Raw genomic sequence first — 18,615 nt, 5'->3', positions numbered from 1 at the left:
TGCTTTCTTTTCCCTTGCCTCAGGAGACATATCTAGAAAAATGTTGCTATGGCCCATGTCGAAAAAGTTACTGTCTGTGTTCTCTTTTAGGATTTTTATGGTTACACATCTCACATTTAGGTCTTTAATCCATTTTGAGTTTATTTATTTATTTATAAAAAATTTATTTATGTAATTATGTATTTATTTATGTTTTACATTTTTATTTCAGTTTCGGTTAACATACCGTGTATTAGTTTCAGGTGGACAACATAGGAATTCAGCACTTCCATACAACATCTGGTGCTCATCACAGGTGTACTCCTTAATCCCCATTACCTATTTAACCCAGCCCCTCACCCATCTCCTTTCTGGTAACCATCAGTTTGTGCTCCATAGTTAAGAGTCTGTTTCTTGGTTTGCCTCTCTCTCTTTTTTCCCCCTTTGCTCATTTGTTTTATTTCTTAAATTCCATATATGAGTGAAATCATATTGTATTTGTCTTTCTCTAACTGTACATAATCTATTACTAGTAGAGAAGATTTAGATATTTTGAATCCAAGCCCATCCCTTACATATATTGTTGTACTACTTTTAATGCTAAAGTGATAGCTTTTTTTTTTTTCAAATTAAAGAGGTGGATAAATATTTCATATAATCACAGCACTGATGTAATAAAACAGAATAAGATCTTTGTTTAGGAAACATACTTTTTGGGCTTTCCCCTTTCTTTTTTTATTTAAATTCAATTAGCACGTATAGTACATCAGTGTTTGGGGTTTTTTTTTTTGAAGATTTTATTTATTTATTTGACAGAGATAGGGAGCACAAGCAGGGGGAGCAGCAGGCAGAGGGAGAGGGAGAAGCAGGCTCCCCACCAAGCAGGGAGCCCAATGTGGGGTTCAATCACAGGACTCTGAGATCATGACCTGAGCTGAAAGCAGGCGCTCAACAACAGCCACCCAGGCGCCCCCATCATTAGTTTTTGATATAATGTTCAATGATTTATTAATTGCGTATGACAGCCAGTGCTCATCACATCACATGCCCTTCTTAATGCCCATCATGCAGTTACCCCATCCCCCCACCCCACTTCCCTTTCCGCAACCCTCAGTTTGTTTCCCAGAGTCCATAGTCTCTCATGGCTTGTTTCCCTGTCTGATTTCTTCCCATTCAGTTTTCCCTCCCTTCCCCTATTGTCCTCTGCCCTATTTCTTATATTCCACATATGAGTGAAACCATGTGATAATAGTCTTTCTCTGATTGAATTATTTCACTTAGCATAATACCCTTCAGTTCCATCCATGTTGATGTAAATGGTGGGTTTTCATCCTTTCTAATGGCTGAGTAATATTCCATTGTATTATATGAACCACATCTTCTTTACCTATTCATCTACTGAAGGACATCTCAGCTCCTTCCAAAGTTTAGGTATTGTGGACATTGCTTCTATGAACATTGGGATGCAGGTGCCCCTTCTTTTCACTACATCTGTATCTTTGGGGTAAATACCCAATAATGCAATTGCTGGGTCATAGGGTAGCTCTATTTTTAACTTCTTGAGGAATCTTCATATTGTTTTCCAGAGCGAAAGATACATGTTTTCCAGTGTGAGATACATGACATTAACATTTTTGTGTGTTTTTCTTTAGTTTCATAAAACAAAATTGTAAGCTCTTTAAATGCAGAGATTGTGTTGTGTTTCTTCCTGTCTCCCACAATTTTTAACAATTACTATGCATACAGAAAACATTTATTAAATATTTTCTGAGCAAATATATGAGTGAGATTAAGGAATGGTGAGCTATACATATAGATTACAATCTTTCCAAAAATTCACAGATGTGGATAGCTGGCTGTACTTAGATTACTCTGAGATTGTGGTTAGCTGTCTCTTACATCTTCAAGCATGCCATTCTAGATTATTTTATGGGTGTCATAGAAGCCATTTCCAATCTTAGGCTATCTCAATTACTATGACAAATAATATAGCATATTGGTTAAGAACATGAGATCTGTAACTTCTTAGATTTAAATCCTGACTCGGCCACTTACTAGCTGTGTGTTCTTCAGTAAGTGACATACCTCTCCTTAAGTCAGTTTTTACATCTGTAAAGTGGGGATAATAGTAGTTTCTATGTCACAGAGTTCTTGTGAGAATAGAGTTAATATATAAAAAGTGCTTAGAACACTGGCAAATATTAGCTATTATTATTACAGTGAGTCTTGTAGCTTCTTAAACTAAAAAAAAAAAATTCCAGTCACTTTTATTTGTAAATAAAATACACAGGCTAATCTTAATGGCTTATGTCAATCCCCATACATATACAATGGGGTCATGACTGTATAAATTACTGATATATTTGGGAAAATAAATGTAAAATTTATACAAGCATGTGTATGCACATGTTCACACATATACACAACATTTAAGAATAATACTGTGACTCAGATTTGTAAATCAGTATTGTTAATATCAAGCTCCGATGGGACAAAATGACAAGGGATAAAAATAAATCCTGGGTAGGTGTCGTTGTGTATGCCATATAAATAAATTTGAAAGTCACAGATTTTCAGATTCATTAGCCTAGTATTCAATCATAAAATTTATCCTTGGCAGTAATTTGAACATCACCATTATGAATGTGTGAAAGTATATCAAAATACAGATAGTTTTACAAACCTGGAAGACTGTGTGCCAGATATTGAGAATGAGATTTCTGCCTTTCGTTGATGGGGCATGCTGATTGTGGAATTTTAATCAATTCTTAGGCTTGCTAGATGTCTCCTTGGATATTTGCCATGGATTTTTTGCATCATGACATTTATCTACTTCAGTCTTCATGCTTCCTTAAAGAAATGACCATATCTCTGATTAGCAAGCTTCTCATGCTTCTGACTTGATATATGCTTATCAGACCAACTTGTTAATTATGCCATTTATGGCTTAAAAGGCCAATGTTTAAATGAAAGCAAAATGATATGTAGGGATTCCATCCCAAATCCCATAATCAAAGAATGCGGGCTATTGGTTGGTGAAGCCATAGAACTGGTTTCAGGTCCATATTTATTATCTGGTCCGTATACTTTCTAAGGAAGTTTTAATAAAAGGTTTATAAAAACAAAGGTAAAGTAACCTAGCTCAAATAACTAACATTTACTATGTCAGATACTCAATCATCTATAGAAACTAAGTTGTTTTATTTTATTTGTATATATCACAATTATTTAATATAGACCTACAGTCTTATTGACAGTATATTACATTTTAGTGCAAGTATCTGTTCCAGTTCATAAAACAGAATGTGGCCCTGGACCGTGTGAAATATTCAGGTCATTATTATTCACTTGCCATTCACACATGAAGAGTAAAGAAAAGACAAATTCCTCTCTAATAAGTCATTCAACATTTAAATATATTTACTGAGTAAAGTTTCAAGTACATATGAGCATCATCCATAAGACATTTATATATCATTCTATTGAACAAAACTATACATAACTTTCTCCTAGCCAATTCCTGTCATAAAAACTGACCCATACAAATCTGTTTATTTTTTTGTCAAATTTAAAAATTTAATGAGTACTGTAAATTCTTCTATAAGTTAATAGGAAGATTACCTTGAGAAATTTAGCTTTCAATTTTATTTTGACATAGTTACACAATTTCCCCAAATAGCCAAAGCAACTTTACAAAAGAAAAGCAAAGCTGGAGGCATCACAATTCCGAAATTCATGTTTTATTACAAAGCTGTAGTGATCAAAACAGTATAGTACTGGCACAAAAATAGACACATAGATCAATGGAACAGAATAGAAAACCCAGAAATGAACCTACAACTATATGGTTAATTAATCTTCAACAAAGCAGGAAAGAATATCCAGTGAGAAGAAGACAATCTCTCCTTTTAATATTTTTTGTTTACTTTTAACCACTCATATAATATGTACTCTCATAAATCAAATACTTAATTCCCTTTACCTAATGAAAGGAAATAATGAAATTGAAAAATAAGTTAAGAGAAATATACCCAAGTTTAGGTAGGTACCTTGTAACTCTCTCAATAGTATTGCTGGTTATTTTATAGCATGGAACAGAGAAGTATTCTCTATTATAAAGCTTCAAGGGAGGGAAATGGGAAATATGAATAAATAAATTGATAGAAGTTAGTTTTTTCCAGGAGGCTTTACTTTTTAAATTTGTAAATACAATGAGAAACTTCACTGATTTATGAGTAATCAAGGATAAGTCCAGTCTAAATATGTAGGATTGAGAATTATAAAAATTTAAAATGAAAGAAATATACTTTTATGCCTTTAAAGGGCAGATTGTAATAAGAATGAAACCAACAAGCACCAAAAAAAAAATCTGATTAAAAAATGGGCAGAAAAAAACTTTAAAAAAATAAGTAAAAATAGGCAGAGGACCTGAATAGTTATTTTTCTAACAAAAATATACAGATGGCCAACACACACATGAAAACATGCTCAACATCACTAATCACAGAAATGCAAATCAAAATCACAATGAGATATCACCTCACACCTGTTAGAATGACTAAAATCAAGAAGACAAAAATCATCAAGTGTTGGTGAAGATGTGGAGAAAAAGTAACTCTTGTTCACTGTTGGTGGGAATGTAAATTGGTACAGCCACTATGGAAAACAGTATGGAGGGTCCTCTGAAAATAGAAATGCTATATGATCCAATAATTCCACTATTGGGCATTTACCCGGGAAAAAAGAAAACACTAACTCAAAAAGATATATGTACCCCTATGTTTATTGCAGCATTATTTACAATAGCTAAGACATGGAAGCAACTTAAGTGTCCATCAATAGATGAATGGATAAGGAAAATACAGTAGGAAAAGATATATATATATATAATATAGATAGTGTGGTATATTATTATGTATTATATATATGTGGTATATTATATAATGTTGTATAAGATGAATGGATAAGAAAAATATGGTGTCTATATATAAAATATATATGGTATGTGTATATATATAAAATATGAATATAATGGAATATTACACAGCCATAAAAAAGATGAGATGGTGCTGTTTGAGACAACATGGAGGGACCTAGAGAGTATCATGTAATGTGAAATAAGTCAGACTGAGAAAGACAAATACCATATGATTCCAGTCATGGAATCTAAAGGAAAATGAATAAAGAAAGAACAGAATCAGAACTATAAATACAGAGAAAAAACTGATGGTTGCCAGAGGCAGGGGTATGGAGGGGTTGGATAAAATGGATGAGGAGAGGGACATACAGGCCTCCAGTTAAGGAATGATTAAGTCATGGAAATAAAAAAAACAGAGCATATGGAATACAGTCAATGATATCGTAATAGTGATGTAATGGGACAGATTGTTCCTATACCTGTGGTGAACATAGCATAATGTATAAACTTGTCAAATCATAAGTTGTACAACTGAAACTAATGGAACATTGTGTGTCAACTATACTCAAATAAAGAATAGATAAATAAATAAATAAATAAATAAATAAATAAATAAATAAATAAATAAAATGAAACAAAGTAAATTTAATAGAAGTCATTGATAGGCCTTGTTTTAATAAATAGGTAAGAATGCAAATATTATTTAATTAGCATATGAGTACAATGAAGTGTGTACTTGTAAAGTACTTGGCAAGTTTAAAAAGCTGTTTAAATATTCCTCATGAATATTATTCATATTATCTAATTAGCAAATCATCTAAAGATATTATAAAGGTAAACACTCTCCTAAGTTAATTATTTTTGAAAAAGCAAAGTAATGGGATCTATATTAATCAGCTTATATCAATAATTCCCAGAATATTAGCCACATTCACTGTCACAGGGAAGTTTAACATCAAATTTCAAACAAATTATAAGTAAGTTTTGACCATTTCCACTGTATTCCTACTCTTATTATGTATAACCAAAGAAGAATGATAATTTCATAACTTATTTAGTCTTCTGATGCCTTTAGTTATTCATAGCTCAGCCTCCTTTTATGTCAGATTATATATAAATTTTCTCCGTCAGGTAATATATTGTGTTACGTTTGGATCTTCTAATTACTTCTTTCTAAATAGAGCTAAAGATATGGCAGAAGTTCACTAAAATATATATCTGAATAATTTTGGATTTTTTTCTGTTTTAATTACAGTTATGAAGCAGTTTACCCAAGAGATTGTACCCACCCAAAATAGTTCACATTTGTTAACTATATAGATTCTTAATTGATACCATTCCAAATGTTAAAGCAGTCACAAATCAAAACACATTTTATCTCAGTTCAATTAAGTCCATTTTAGATATTATTATATCCTTATAAATATGCTTTCAGTTATAATCTCTGACTTTAACTGTATATTCAACAGGGTCTTTTTATTAATTAAATTTTGTACTTAAGCATTTCTGTAAGGACCTACAAAAATTTGTCCTTCCTAAGCCTTTCTAATGAAAGATGCTGAATTTAAGGTGGGTTGTTGGAATAAAAACTGTAAATGGCTCATTGATTATGACAAAAAGCCACAAGTAATTTAATTTTAAAAAATTTTTTAAATTAAAAAAATTTTTTTTCACAAGTAATTCTATACTGGTAGAATTATATAGTTACCTCTACAAGGAGGTATAGACTCTATTTTCCTTGAAATCTCCTCTACCTCTTTTGTCTTTTTCAGCATTGGATTATAGTTTTCTGATATATGGAGAAAACTTTGAAAGAGCAGAAATCAATGGGGAGAAGCTACTTAATATCACTCGGCAAAAACTTAATGATCTTGGCATAATCCGGACTGACCACCAGGACATCATATTAAAAGCAGTTGCTAATATTTGTAAAAAGGTGAGTATAACACTGTCCTATATTGCCTTTCTTTCTAATTAACAACAAAAAAATTAAAGAGTATGCTTCTGTCTGATATTGAATGCTCTAGAGTGAATTGCAACTTTTTGCCTTTACAGTTCAACAGTAATTATGACTGATATGCTCTCTCATTATTCTGCTTAAAAATTCTGTGGGCCCTTCTTAATCCTATATTTGAATCATGACACAGTCTGAAATGATTGCTGTTTCTTGTGCTGCTTTGAGGACAATGTGTCCCATCATTCCTGGGAAAACTCAAGGATATTCTGCTTCCCAGAATTGCAAGTCAGACATGGAGGTTCTAGGAAATAAATTCAAAAATTTTTATGAGGTCATAGGATTGAGAGGACTGCTCTATCTACTGAGGCTCAAAATGAATTGAAGAATGGCAAGGGGTTATCAGGGCCAGACACAGTATTCTAGACAGGTGTCTTTGCACCTAGAAATAGAGTTGTCACTTTATATAATAGCTAAGTCAACCCAAAACTCAATAATAAATACAAAGAATAAACCTGGCACTGTTTAACAAAGATGAAGAAAATTTGGAGTTTTTCATTATTTCAGGGCTGTGATCAAAATCCATCTATCTATTCAACAAATATTGATTAAGGACCTTCAGTTACTTGAGAAATTCAAGCGATGTCATATGCCTAATTGTGTCTAATGAGTTTCATTTTCCACATTTTCATTTGATAGACTTAAAAGCTATTTGTTTCTCAGTCTGACCTGTTTGACTTAGCATAAAAGCCTCTAGGTCCATCCATGTTGCTGCAAATGACAAGATCTCATCCTTTTTGTGCCTGCACAACATTCCATTGTATGTATATACCACTTCTTTATTTATTCATCTATCAGTGGACACTTAGGTTGTTTCCATACCTTAGCTATTATAAATAATATTATAGTAAACACAGAGTTGCACATTTACCACTTCTTTATTTATTCATCAGTGGACACTTAGGTTCCTTCCATACCTTATCTATTATAAATAATGTTATAGTAAACACAGAGTTGCACATTTATTTTCAAATTAGTGTTTTCATTTTCTTTGGGTAAATACCCACTACTGGAATTATTGGATCATATGATATTTCTATTTTTTATTTTTTGAGGAACCTCCACATTGTTTTCCACAGTGACTATATCAATTTATATTCCCACCAACAGTTTGCAAGAGTTCCTTTTTATCTACACCCTCTCCAACACTTGTTATTACTTGTCTTTTTGATTTCAGCCTTTTTGACAGGTGTGAGGTGATATCTGCATTTTTTTCATGTGTCTGCTGTCCATCTGTGTATCTTCTTTGGAAAAATGTCTACTCAGATCCTCACTCATTTTTACAATGGAACACTGTGTACTCCTTTTTAAAGTAGTCCCTGTGTATCTTTTCCATTGTAGTCTTTACAAGAGTATGACAATATGTATATTTGATTACACTTTATATCCCATTAAGTTAGGTATTCAGTTGAGACTACTAACTAGTAAACACCATGAGAATCCTTACATACTGCCTGAACAAATTTAGTATGTTAGTCCTAAAAGGGTTTAATTTTAACAGTCATCTATACAATTTAAGTACAAGTTTCTTTCTGTATGGAAGACTTATATTGGAGACTATTGATTATGTCAAGAGGACAAGTAGTTTTTCCCTACAGAATAGAATACCATTTAAAAATATTGGATGGGAAAAAAAGAAATAATTGATGGAGGGGAAACTCTAATAATATCAATTTCTCTCAACTGGCCAGCCATTCTCTAGAATATCTTGGCATCAAAATTGTTTCTTATTCTTAGATAATTTCATAAATTCTTGTGATTATGCTGCCATGTTATCCATCCTTCACAGCATGTTCTAAATGATATCCTTTTGATTAAAAGGGAAAAAAGAATTTGTAATATGTCAGTACTTCAATGAAATTATTGAGGTATAGATGAACCTGAAGATCTGAAAGACTTATACCCTCTAAATGTTTTATGACCATGTTTATCTTTCCTAGGATCTGTCTGAATAAAAATACTTGGGCTGAATAGCCACACCATAAATTATATTTCACTGAATTTAAGATGTAGCCATTGAAGTGTGCCATTATATCATTTACCACTTTGAAAGAAAAAAAAAAGCTACCCGTTAAGCTAGTCCAATGATTTCTTCCTCTATGGATAAACAGTCACATCCTGATTTAGGAAATTTTAAAATTCAAAAATACATCTGCCATCTCCAATCAATGTAATATGGTATTTTGTAAGTTTATATGGTCCCTAAGTTACAGGTTGTGATAATATTTTGGCATATCAAACTGAAAAGGGACACTGGAAGATCAAACTGAAAAAGGATATATGTTCTTAGAGGTCATAGATAAGTTTTCATATAGCTGTTTGAGCAATGGCTTTTGGTAAGGCTGTTTTTGACTAAAATTCTGAAAATTAACCAAGTATCATATCATATACTATATATATATATATCTCATCATATTTTAACTGAATATCTGGGACTTCCAGGGTGGAATAAACGATAACCCTGTAAGAAGAAAAATGCTCAAAAAATGTGACCTAGATATAATCAAACAGAAAAAGTAGTGAGGGACAGGATCTGAATAATAAATTTAGTAAAGAGGACTATATTTGTTTTATTTCTGTGCTTTCATGGAGAGATGAAACTTGAGAAATAAGAGAAGACATCAGCAATTGTGGAATATAACTATTCTTCTTGGCATATATTTAATAGAAATCCATCATAATTTCTTTAATATGAAATGGATAGTAGATATATGGATCACATGCATACAGATTTTAAATATATGATAAAAGGTAAAACTAAGTGTAGATAAAAAGAAATAATGATATAAAATTATCAGTTTTTCAGAACACTCTGTATTATAATTTTATAGATTTAAAATATGGTATATGTGTGGTTAGAGGGTGGGATATTAGGTTTAGAGGTATAATTTTGAAGGCTGACACCATGCCAGGTGATAGCGGAAATCTTGGGTAGTGTTAGTAGAAAAGATCAGAAAGCTCAATTTGAAGATTTTGAAGTAATAATCTTAATATAATATAATCGTCTTTAACATTACCTCATATTATTACTGACTTTTAACTTGAATGTATGTAGCAGGGAATCATTTATAAAGTACCATTCCATATTCTATTCTGATCTTAACAACTGAGAGATAAGAAAAGAACATCAGGCATTCTAAAACACATACAAAAGTAGAAATTTTAAAAGGATGAGTTTTTTAAAAAAGGAACATTATGGATAGCTGCTATCATGCTTGTTTTGTAAATGAAGAAACTGAAGATCATAGAGTTTATTTGTTTTGCTCCATGATCACTTGATGAATACATGATGGAGATGGGTCTAGAGTTCAGGTCGTCTGGCTCAGTATTGTTACACTCAATCAAAGCAGGAACCAGAGAAGAGAAGAAGGTGGGTAAAGGAGAGAATGAATGAGAGGGATCTAGAGGCTATCAAAAGAGCCAGGAAAGCACCAGGAGTTAAGGGAGATATATATCAGAGGAGGGTGTCGTCAGCACGGTAAAATATTACCAAAGAGATAAAAGAAATTCTATTACAATCTTATGGATAGTAAAGTTTGAGGCAAAATATTTTCATACATTAAAAATTAATTGTTTGACAAGGAAAAACAAGTTAAACAAACATAACAAACTTATCTGTGTTACTTCTGTTGGACCCTTCTTAAATACACCATTTGCTTCATGAGCAATTGCTATTATCCAATTTGCATATTTTAAATCAGCTAAGCAAGAAGAAAATAATTGTTGAATTTTTATACTTACCCATATTCACCTTTCCTTGGTTGAGAAAGTAGTATCGTGTATTATTAAAAACCTCAGTAAGACCTTAATGTCCCTGGTGAAAGGTCCCTCTTTTCTAGAAAGACACAGGAACATTTAGTGGAAGATACCAATACATAATTACATTTTTCAAACTGCATATCCCCATGCAGTGAGGAAATATTCAATAAATTTGTCATCAAAGCATGAAGTTGAAAATCTGTCTTTAGTAGATTCATCCTTTTTGCACCTGGGCTTTCTCGTCTCTCTGAGTTAATTACAAAGAACAGTACCAGACAAGAACAATATCAAAGAAAACAGATTGTTGTTATAGACATTTATAGATGTGTTCATACGCATTTGGCAGTTAATAAATGAAAATTGTATTTCATATAATTAAAGGTTAAGTTATGTGAAGATAATTACTGACAAATATGATAAGGTAGTATCATTATAAACAGAAATTCAACTCTGTGAATCCAAGGATTTACATCCCTCAGAGGAGTAGGGAAGTTTCTGTGTTTGGAATCAAGTAATAGGAACTAATTGAACTACAGCTCTCCAATATGTCCTTTTAGTATCACAGATCACCATTACTATCAGTGCCATTTATAGAGTTTGGAAAGCCTTTTCAAAGATTTACAATTGATTATTATCATAGAAAAATAGCAATTGGGAAATAATCAATAGGATATATTTTTTTCAAAAATGGAAAAATAGAAGGAATAGTGATAATCATATTTCAAAAATTACATATTATAATCCAAATAAGTTTTTCCTTTTATCATATGAAAAACTAATTTATTTCTGTGTTCTTTTCTGAATTTAGTTTACCTAGCTCATGCTTAAATCTAGGGCAGAATCCATCACTCTAAGTTATTTCCTCTATCCAACTTTTCAGTATAGAAAATGTCATCAAGTGTGGGTTAAAGTTTATTTTATGGAATATTTTCTTGTATCCGAGAAATTCAGAAAAAGAAGAAAAAACATTATTGCTTTCCTTATGCCACTATTGCTCAGCTTTATATAAAAGCTTATGTACTTTGAAGTTTGGAATAGAATACTAGACATTTGAAAGTTTATTTTCCTATATGACTCTTTTTGAAATATTGAGTAGAAAGATGCAAAAATGTCTACACCTTTACTTCCATGGTGTAACTAATTCATAATGCACACTAAAAAATTCCAGTAAAATCAGACTGGCAAACTGTTTTCAGATACTCAGGCTGTTGTTCTCTGCTTTAACCCTGGGAAATACAGAGATTACTGTACAGCTTCCTTTCAAAATATATCCAGTTGCTCCTTAGTCCCATGTTGTTATAACAAATGGTGGTAAGTTGTAACCATGTTAACAGAATGGAATGTGATTTACATGATGACAAAGCACATGGTTTACTGCTCAGCAGTAAGAAGGAAAGATCAGTAACTGATTTTGGCTTCAAGACTTAACTCATTCAAGTTAATTTTACCTGCAACGAACTTCTTTGGAGATTATCTAAGAACAAAATTTAAAAATCTTTATCTCCCATCTCAGAAATACAAACCTTTCTGGCATATGCACACTTTTCATTAAAATGTCCTTTATTCCTTCTTTTTCCCAATATAAGGAAATTTGATTTCAATAGCTCTAAACAGAATAAATAGAAGGGGGAAAAAACCTCAATTAATTTATTTACTAAGTACCCCAGATCAATGTGTTAATGGATGGCAAAATTTGAGGAACTTGTATTAAAATGAAAGTTCTTTAGTTATATTGGGAATGGATAAATACCTAGATATGAAAATAACTGGTACTAGACAGTCTTATTCTGTTTTCTGTGGTATCATAGTACTGGCTAACTAATTCTATGTTCTAAGACATTATCACTTTATCACTTTTTCTATCTTCTTTTCATCCTTTATGTTATAATTATATTGAAGATGAACTAAACTCAGTGTTCAATTATTGCCCTTTCAGTCTTCTTCCTTTTTCCCAAGAGGTAAATGAATGGCTGTCTGTTCTGTGAAGAAAGCCGATACAACTCATTTTCATATCTGTTTATTTTTATAGCTTTGTTATGACTTACCATCAATATATATTTGCAATTAAAGTTCATCTTCCTTTCTTTCTCTTCTTTATCATTCAAAGGGGGAAAACCTTAAATAATTATGAAGCTGAGAAATCCAAATAACCCTATCTTTTGGCTTTCTTCTACAATCTCATTTTTCTAGCCCTCTTTATAGAAACTAAAATTAAATATAAGGAGTAAAGATGTGTAATATAAAAAAACTAATGCCTCACCAACTGTTTGAATAGATATCTGGTTCCACAATGGCTGACTGAACGGTAAGCCACAAGTTAAGGAAATTGTGTTATTCTCTCACTATAGGAATTTTATCACTTAAGTAGCCTATAGAGCAGGAATTTCCTCAAGTTCACTTGTAGTTGTTTAAATTCCAGAATTGTTAGCTGGTTGGTTTTTTATATTGACTCTGAGGTAAGTTACAGTTGTAATGGGGGACTTGAACTATTTGGACAGCTGCTTGGAAATGTCATTTCTATTAATAGCAAAACATGTGTCTGACTATGCCTACCATTCCCTTCCTTCATTACTACTTACTAACTATAAGATGACATGGTCACTTTTTCCCAAGGCTTCTAGGTTTTATAAATAGTTCTTTTTTGCCCAAAATTTGGACCAGAGAAACTGTTCTTGTCATGTTTTACTTTTCTGAGAAATGAAATTGCCAAGAGTGCAAGTCTTCAGACTCAGGTGAATTTTTTCTTAGGGTATGGGGGTGGAAACTAAATACTTAACATATTATTTCAGAAAGACAGTCATAATCTTATGGGAGAGATGCCAGAAGCTTGAGAAATGGGAATTTTTTTGTCTTAAAGAGCTATTTTACAAAGTGTCTCCAAACGTAAATATTTTGTGAGATATAGAAATGTTGATTGGATGTAAATACAATTTGTAGATGATTAAATGACTGCACTAAAATACTAGTATGTCATGCATTTAAGTTTCATTTCCACAGAAGTAGAATTGAATCTCACTGTACATAAATTATAGTTCACCTTATCTTTGCTTTTCTTAACAGCTTAACTTCTCTTTAAAATATAGCTTCCTCTTCCTTGACTGCATATTCTTCATAAATTATCTTGATTTTTTTCCCCTTAGAACAAAGTTGAAGAGCAAGATATGCAAAGGGAAGATCAGGTAAGAAAACAATAGTAAGAGCAACAAAAATATGTTGAGGAGAACTAAGTAAAAAAATTATTTGTTGCAACACTAAGGACAAGTATGATGGGACAGGATGTACTGAGCTTTATAATTTTATGGTTAAAATTATAGCTACTAAACTGCTTTGGAAATGCTACTATTAACAGCTGCTTACAATGTGGGAAAAAATGAGTCAAATGGGATCTTTTCTTCTCAGTGCACCAAATATCCAGCTGGAAACATCTGGCTTACTGGCTGACTAACTGGTTCACTTTGCATGGGTACTATTTAATTCTGTTTCCGTAAAGGTTCTAGCACCTGATCTCTTTTGGCTCTGGGATTTTGGATTTCATGGTAGTAGAATACATTGTCACCTCCTTTCTCTTCTGTACTATTAAGCTCTGTGTGTGTGTGTGTGTGTGTGTGTGTGTGTGTGTGAGAGAGAGAGAGAGAGAGAGAGAGAGAGAGAGAGTTATATGATGTTGTCCAAGTAATTCCTGGGCAATTATAAGTTATTTTTTGTTTCTGCTAGTGTATACGAGTTTCTACATAGTGGAGATTTTTCTGTTTTTGTCCATTTTTTGTAGGTGATATATCTGCTTACCAGAAAATTTAGTATAATTAATTTACCACTGTCTTAAAGATGTATTTTTGCCAGCGAGAAGAGTTCGAATACACAGAAGTGAATACACAGAAGGACTATTAAAGCATGAATGTATTTTAGCAAAGAGATACTGATTTTTCAATTTTTAGTCACAGAACTTAGAAAACTACAGTTACTACATGAAAATTTATTATTTATCAGGTGTGTTTTCTTTTGAAAATTTGGCATTTCACATTTGGGAGTCAGGCTCACGGTACACAATTTAATATGTTCAAAAGATTTGGTTGAAGTAGAATCACTTGCTTAAACAATTGGCCTTTAGAGTAGAGGGCTAAACATATTTTCTTTTTTTAAAGATTTATTTATTTATTGGAGAGAGAGAGAGTGTGTGTTTGAGCATAGTGGGGAGGAGCAGAAGGAGAGGGAGAGAGAGAATCTGAAGCAGACCACCCCCCTCCGCCTCCCCCCTGGGCTGAGGACAGAGCCCAGTGTGGGGCTTGATCTGAAGACCCTGAGATTATGGCCTGAGCTGAAATCAGGAGAGACAGAACTTTAACCGACTGAGCTACCCAGGCACCCCATACCCTCTAAGCATATTTTCTGAGGACATTTTCAAGAATTCACATATTAGTACTCTCTCTCTCTCCCCACCCCCCCACCACATACCACAAACATAGTTAGCCACAGCAGGTATTAAAGGGACACTTAGAGATTCATTTGTAAGTTGCCTTCTAGGCAACCAACTTAGTATAGATTGTTTATGTATGAGTTCATAATTTATGGATTTTTAAAAATATGTCATTATCATCCTTGGTGGGATTAAATTGCATATGTAAACACTCAATCAGAAAATTTGATTATTCCTTATTAGCAGTGAATAATAAGAGACATCTTGAAGATAGCCTAGTTGTAGAGTTTCTCTGTTTAGTTACTTTTGGAGAATGATACACTCTCTCCTGAGTTTTGAGATTTGGGGGATTCATATATTTTCTGATTTTAATCACTTTCAACCTACTGCTACACTATTTTTAATGTCTATAGTAGCTCCCAATGGGAAAAGAAAAATATATTTGCAATTGTAAATGGTTGTCAAATTTAGAGTCCTCCCCCTACTGATCATCCTAGTTCTTATGTTCCATAGATGAGAGAAATCACATGATAGTCGGGGAAGAAAGGGATAAAAAAAGGGGGGGGTAATCAGAAGGGGGAATGAAACATGAGAGACTATGGACTATGAGAAACAAACTGAGGGCCTCAGAGGGGAGGGGGGTGGGGGAATGGGATAGACCGGTGATGGGTAGTAAGGAGGGCACATATTGCATGGTGCACTGGGTGTTATACGCAACTAATGAATCATCGAGCCTTACATCGGAAACCGGGGATGTACTGTATGGTGACTAACATAATATAATAAAAAGTCATTAAAAAAAATTAGAGTTCTCAAGTAAATCAAAATGCTGTTTCATTTTTTAAGATTTTAATTTATTTTTTATTTTTTTAAATTTCAGTATAATTGACATACAATGTTACATTAATTTCAGGTGCACAATATAGCAGTTCAACAGTTCTATACATTACTTGGTGCTTCCATTCTAAGTGTACTCTTAATTCTCTTCACCTATTTTACCCATGCCCCCCACCCACCTCCCCTCTGGCAACCACCAGTTTGTTCTCTATATTTTTAAGAGTCTGGGTATTTTGTTTGTTTGTTTGTTTGTCTCTTTTTTTCTTTGTTCATTTGTTTTGTTTCTTAAATTCCATGTATGAGTGAAATCATATGGCATTCCTCCTTCTCTGACTGACTTATTTCACTTAGCATTAAAAAAGTGCTATTTCAGTTAATCTTATCTTGGGCCATCACGTTCATTTATCTACAGATACTTCTGGTTGTTGTAGAAATTTTTTATTGGTTTTTAATTCAAGGGTACTATTGGAGATGCATTCAATTAGTTGGGGGTATGGCACCTCAAAGAAATCACATATTTAAATTATTCAGAATTGGAATTTAGAATTCAAGTTTAGAAGTTAGGCTCTAGATTCAGTCTGCCTAGGTTTACATTCCAGATAAAACTTACTAGCTGCGATGTTGCACACATTACTCAGTAGCTCAGAACTTCCCTTGCTTTATCTGCAAAATGAAGATCATGACAATGTTAAAATTGTTGTAAACATTACCTGAGATAATTAGCTTTAATTTTTGTATGTAGTGTTTAGTATTAGCTATAGCAGCTATTTCTCACCCTCCTCCATCTCTTCCTTCCACTCCATTGCTGCTACTCCCTCCTCCTCCTCTTCCTCCTCTTCCTTCTGCATAGTAGTAGTAATAGTATTGAGGAGCTGTATACAGCAGTGTCTTGGCTTTCTGTTCTGGTACACACTACAAAGTTTATCCAGAATAATCTTTCTTTGGCTTTATCCTCAAACACTCCCTTGTGCAGAAACATAACTGATTAAAATCAGACTTCTAACTCTACCATTAAAGGTTCTTTGTTAGTTTAATCCTTACCTTTAATGCTAGCTCTCCAATTCATTTTTCAGCATTCCTGACTTTTCTACTTTATTTCAGGCAATTAAATCCTGTTGCTATTGCTGGCCAAAAACAACAGGTGTTAAGAATGAAAAGGAAAGGAGGGGCACCTGGGTGGCTCAGTCAGTTACGCATTTGCCTTTGGTTCAGGTCATGATCCCAGGGTCCTGGGATGCAGCCCTGTGTCAGGGTCTTTGCTCAGCGGGGAGTCTGCTTCTCCTCCCTCTGCTTGCCATTCCACCTGCTTGTGCTCTCTCTCACTCTCTGTCAAATAAATAAATAAAATCTTTAAGAAAAAGAATGAAAAGAAAGGGAGCCAGCCATCTTGAAAAATTGTGATGGTAACAATAAAAGCTATAATATTAACAGCTTACATTTGTAAGCTTTACCATCTTTTACCATCTGCAAAATACATACATAAATATATAAAGCTTATATATATATATGCAGCATATATACATATATGCAGCATATGTATATATATATATATGTGTGTGTGTGTGTATGTATGTGTGTATATGTGTGTATATATATATAGAGAGAGAGAGAGACACACAAACATACTTTTACGATTACAAAATGCTTTACAGATCCTTCAATAACTTTTCCTCATTCAGACAGGGGCAAGGGTTTCTCTGAAGGAACCAACATACATAAAGAATATATGAGTTTGGGGCTATTAGAACAGACCATGAGAAGTTTTTTTTTTTTTTAAACATTCAATGCTGTATGGTAACCATAAGCTTTTTGCTTTTTACCATAAGCCTTCTTAGAACAGATAGATGGGTAAATTCAGAACTGATGATAAAGTCCTTTGGGTTATATAAGAGACAACACTCTTCAAGTAGGAGTTCATGAGGAATGGTCATCCAAAGGGAAAAAGAAAAAAAGTTTGAGAGATTGAAGAGCACAACGTATATTTGAGAGATAATGAAAGATCGTAACTTTTTAAATAAGGATGTAAAGGAAGGATTAGCTTGGAGAGTCATTGTGGATGTCTGTAATGCTTTGGATTTCTATGAATAGAAGTTGTGGAGAAGTCATAGTCCGATATAGAGTCCTAACCCCTTGATTCCTAAGGCAAAGAGACTACTGTTAACTTTGTGTAAAGAGTCACTTTATAGGTTCCCTTTCCCTCATGTTTTGGTTATCACCACACTTCATAGAGAAGGAAAAAAAATGGTTGTCTTTGCCTTTGTCACATGTCTAAGTATTCAGGATTCTTATCATCCTTGGATGTTATGCCCTTTTTAGATGGCAAGGGTTTTGTACTTACTCTTTTTTGCATCTATGTACTAAAGTCTAACTGTTTTAGCAGAATGAATGAAAATTAACTTAAAAAGTGAAATTACAAGACAGTGGTGTTCTGGTAAATGTTGAACTGGTTGTTTGGAAAAAACAGGCATGATATATAAATATAGATTTAGATAGATATATAAATACACATGAACATGTAATATATATATATAAATTTTGCTGATATTAAGGTGTATAACATAATTAAAATAATAAAATGTATGCTGTTCATTATTATAAATTCCATATAGCCAATTAATTTTCAGAGAATACTTTTGTTGATTTTGTAAGTTTTTATTTTAATTTCAGTTAGCTAACGTACAGTGTTATGTTAGT

At 32.9% G+C, this 18,615-nt stretch overlaps 1 protein-coding gene across 1 annotated transcript in view; it reads left to right on the top strand.

Annotated features, from left to right (window-relative positions):
- LOC148106914 (uncharacterized) overlaps positions 1-18,615 on the top strand; it is a 244,756-nt gene that overhangs the window by 40,976 nt on the left and 185,165 nt on the right. The window contains exons 2-3 of the mRNA XM_087860072.1: positions 6,670-6,833; positions 13,811-13,849. Of these exons, the coding sequence (XP_087716198.1) occupies positions 6,670-6,833; positions 13,811-13,849 (203 nt within the window). The remainder of the gene's footprint in view (positions 1-6,669; positions 6,834-13,810; positions 13,850-18,615) is intronic.

This window comes from Ursus americanus, chromosome X, assembly GCF_024610735.1.
Source record: "Ursus americanus isolate L20-20 chromosome X, mUrsAme1.1.p, whole genome shotgun sequence".
NCBI classification, from domain to species: domain Eukaryota; kingdom Metazoa; phylum Chordata; class Mammalia; order Carnivora; family Ursidae; genus Ursus; species Ursus americanus.
The sequence above is the reverse complement of the archived record's forward strand: the minus strand, read 5'-3'. Positions and strand labels throughout refer to the sequence as shown.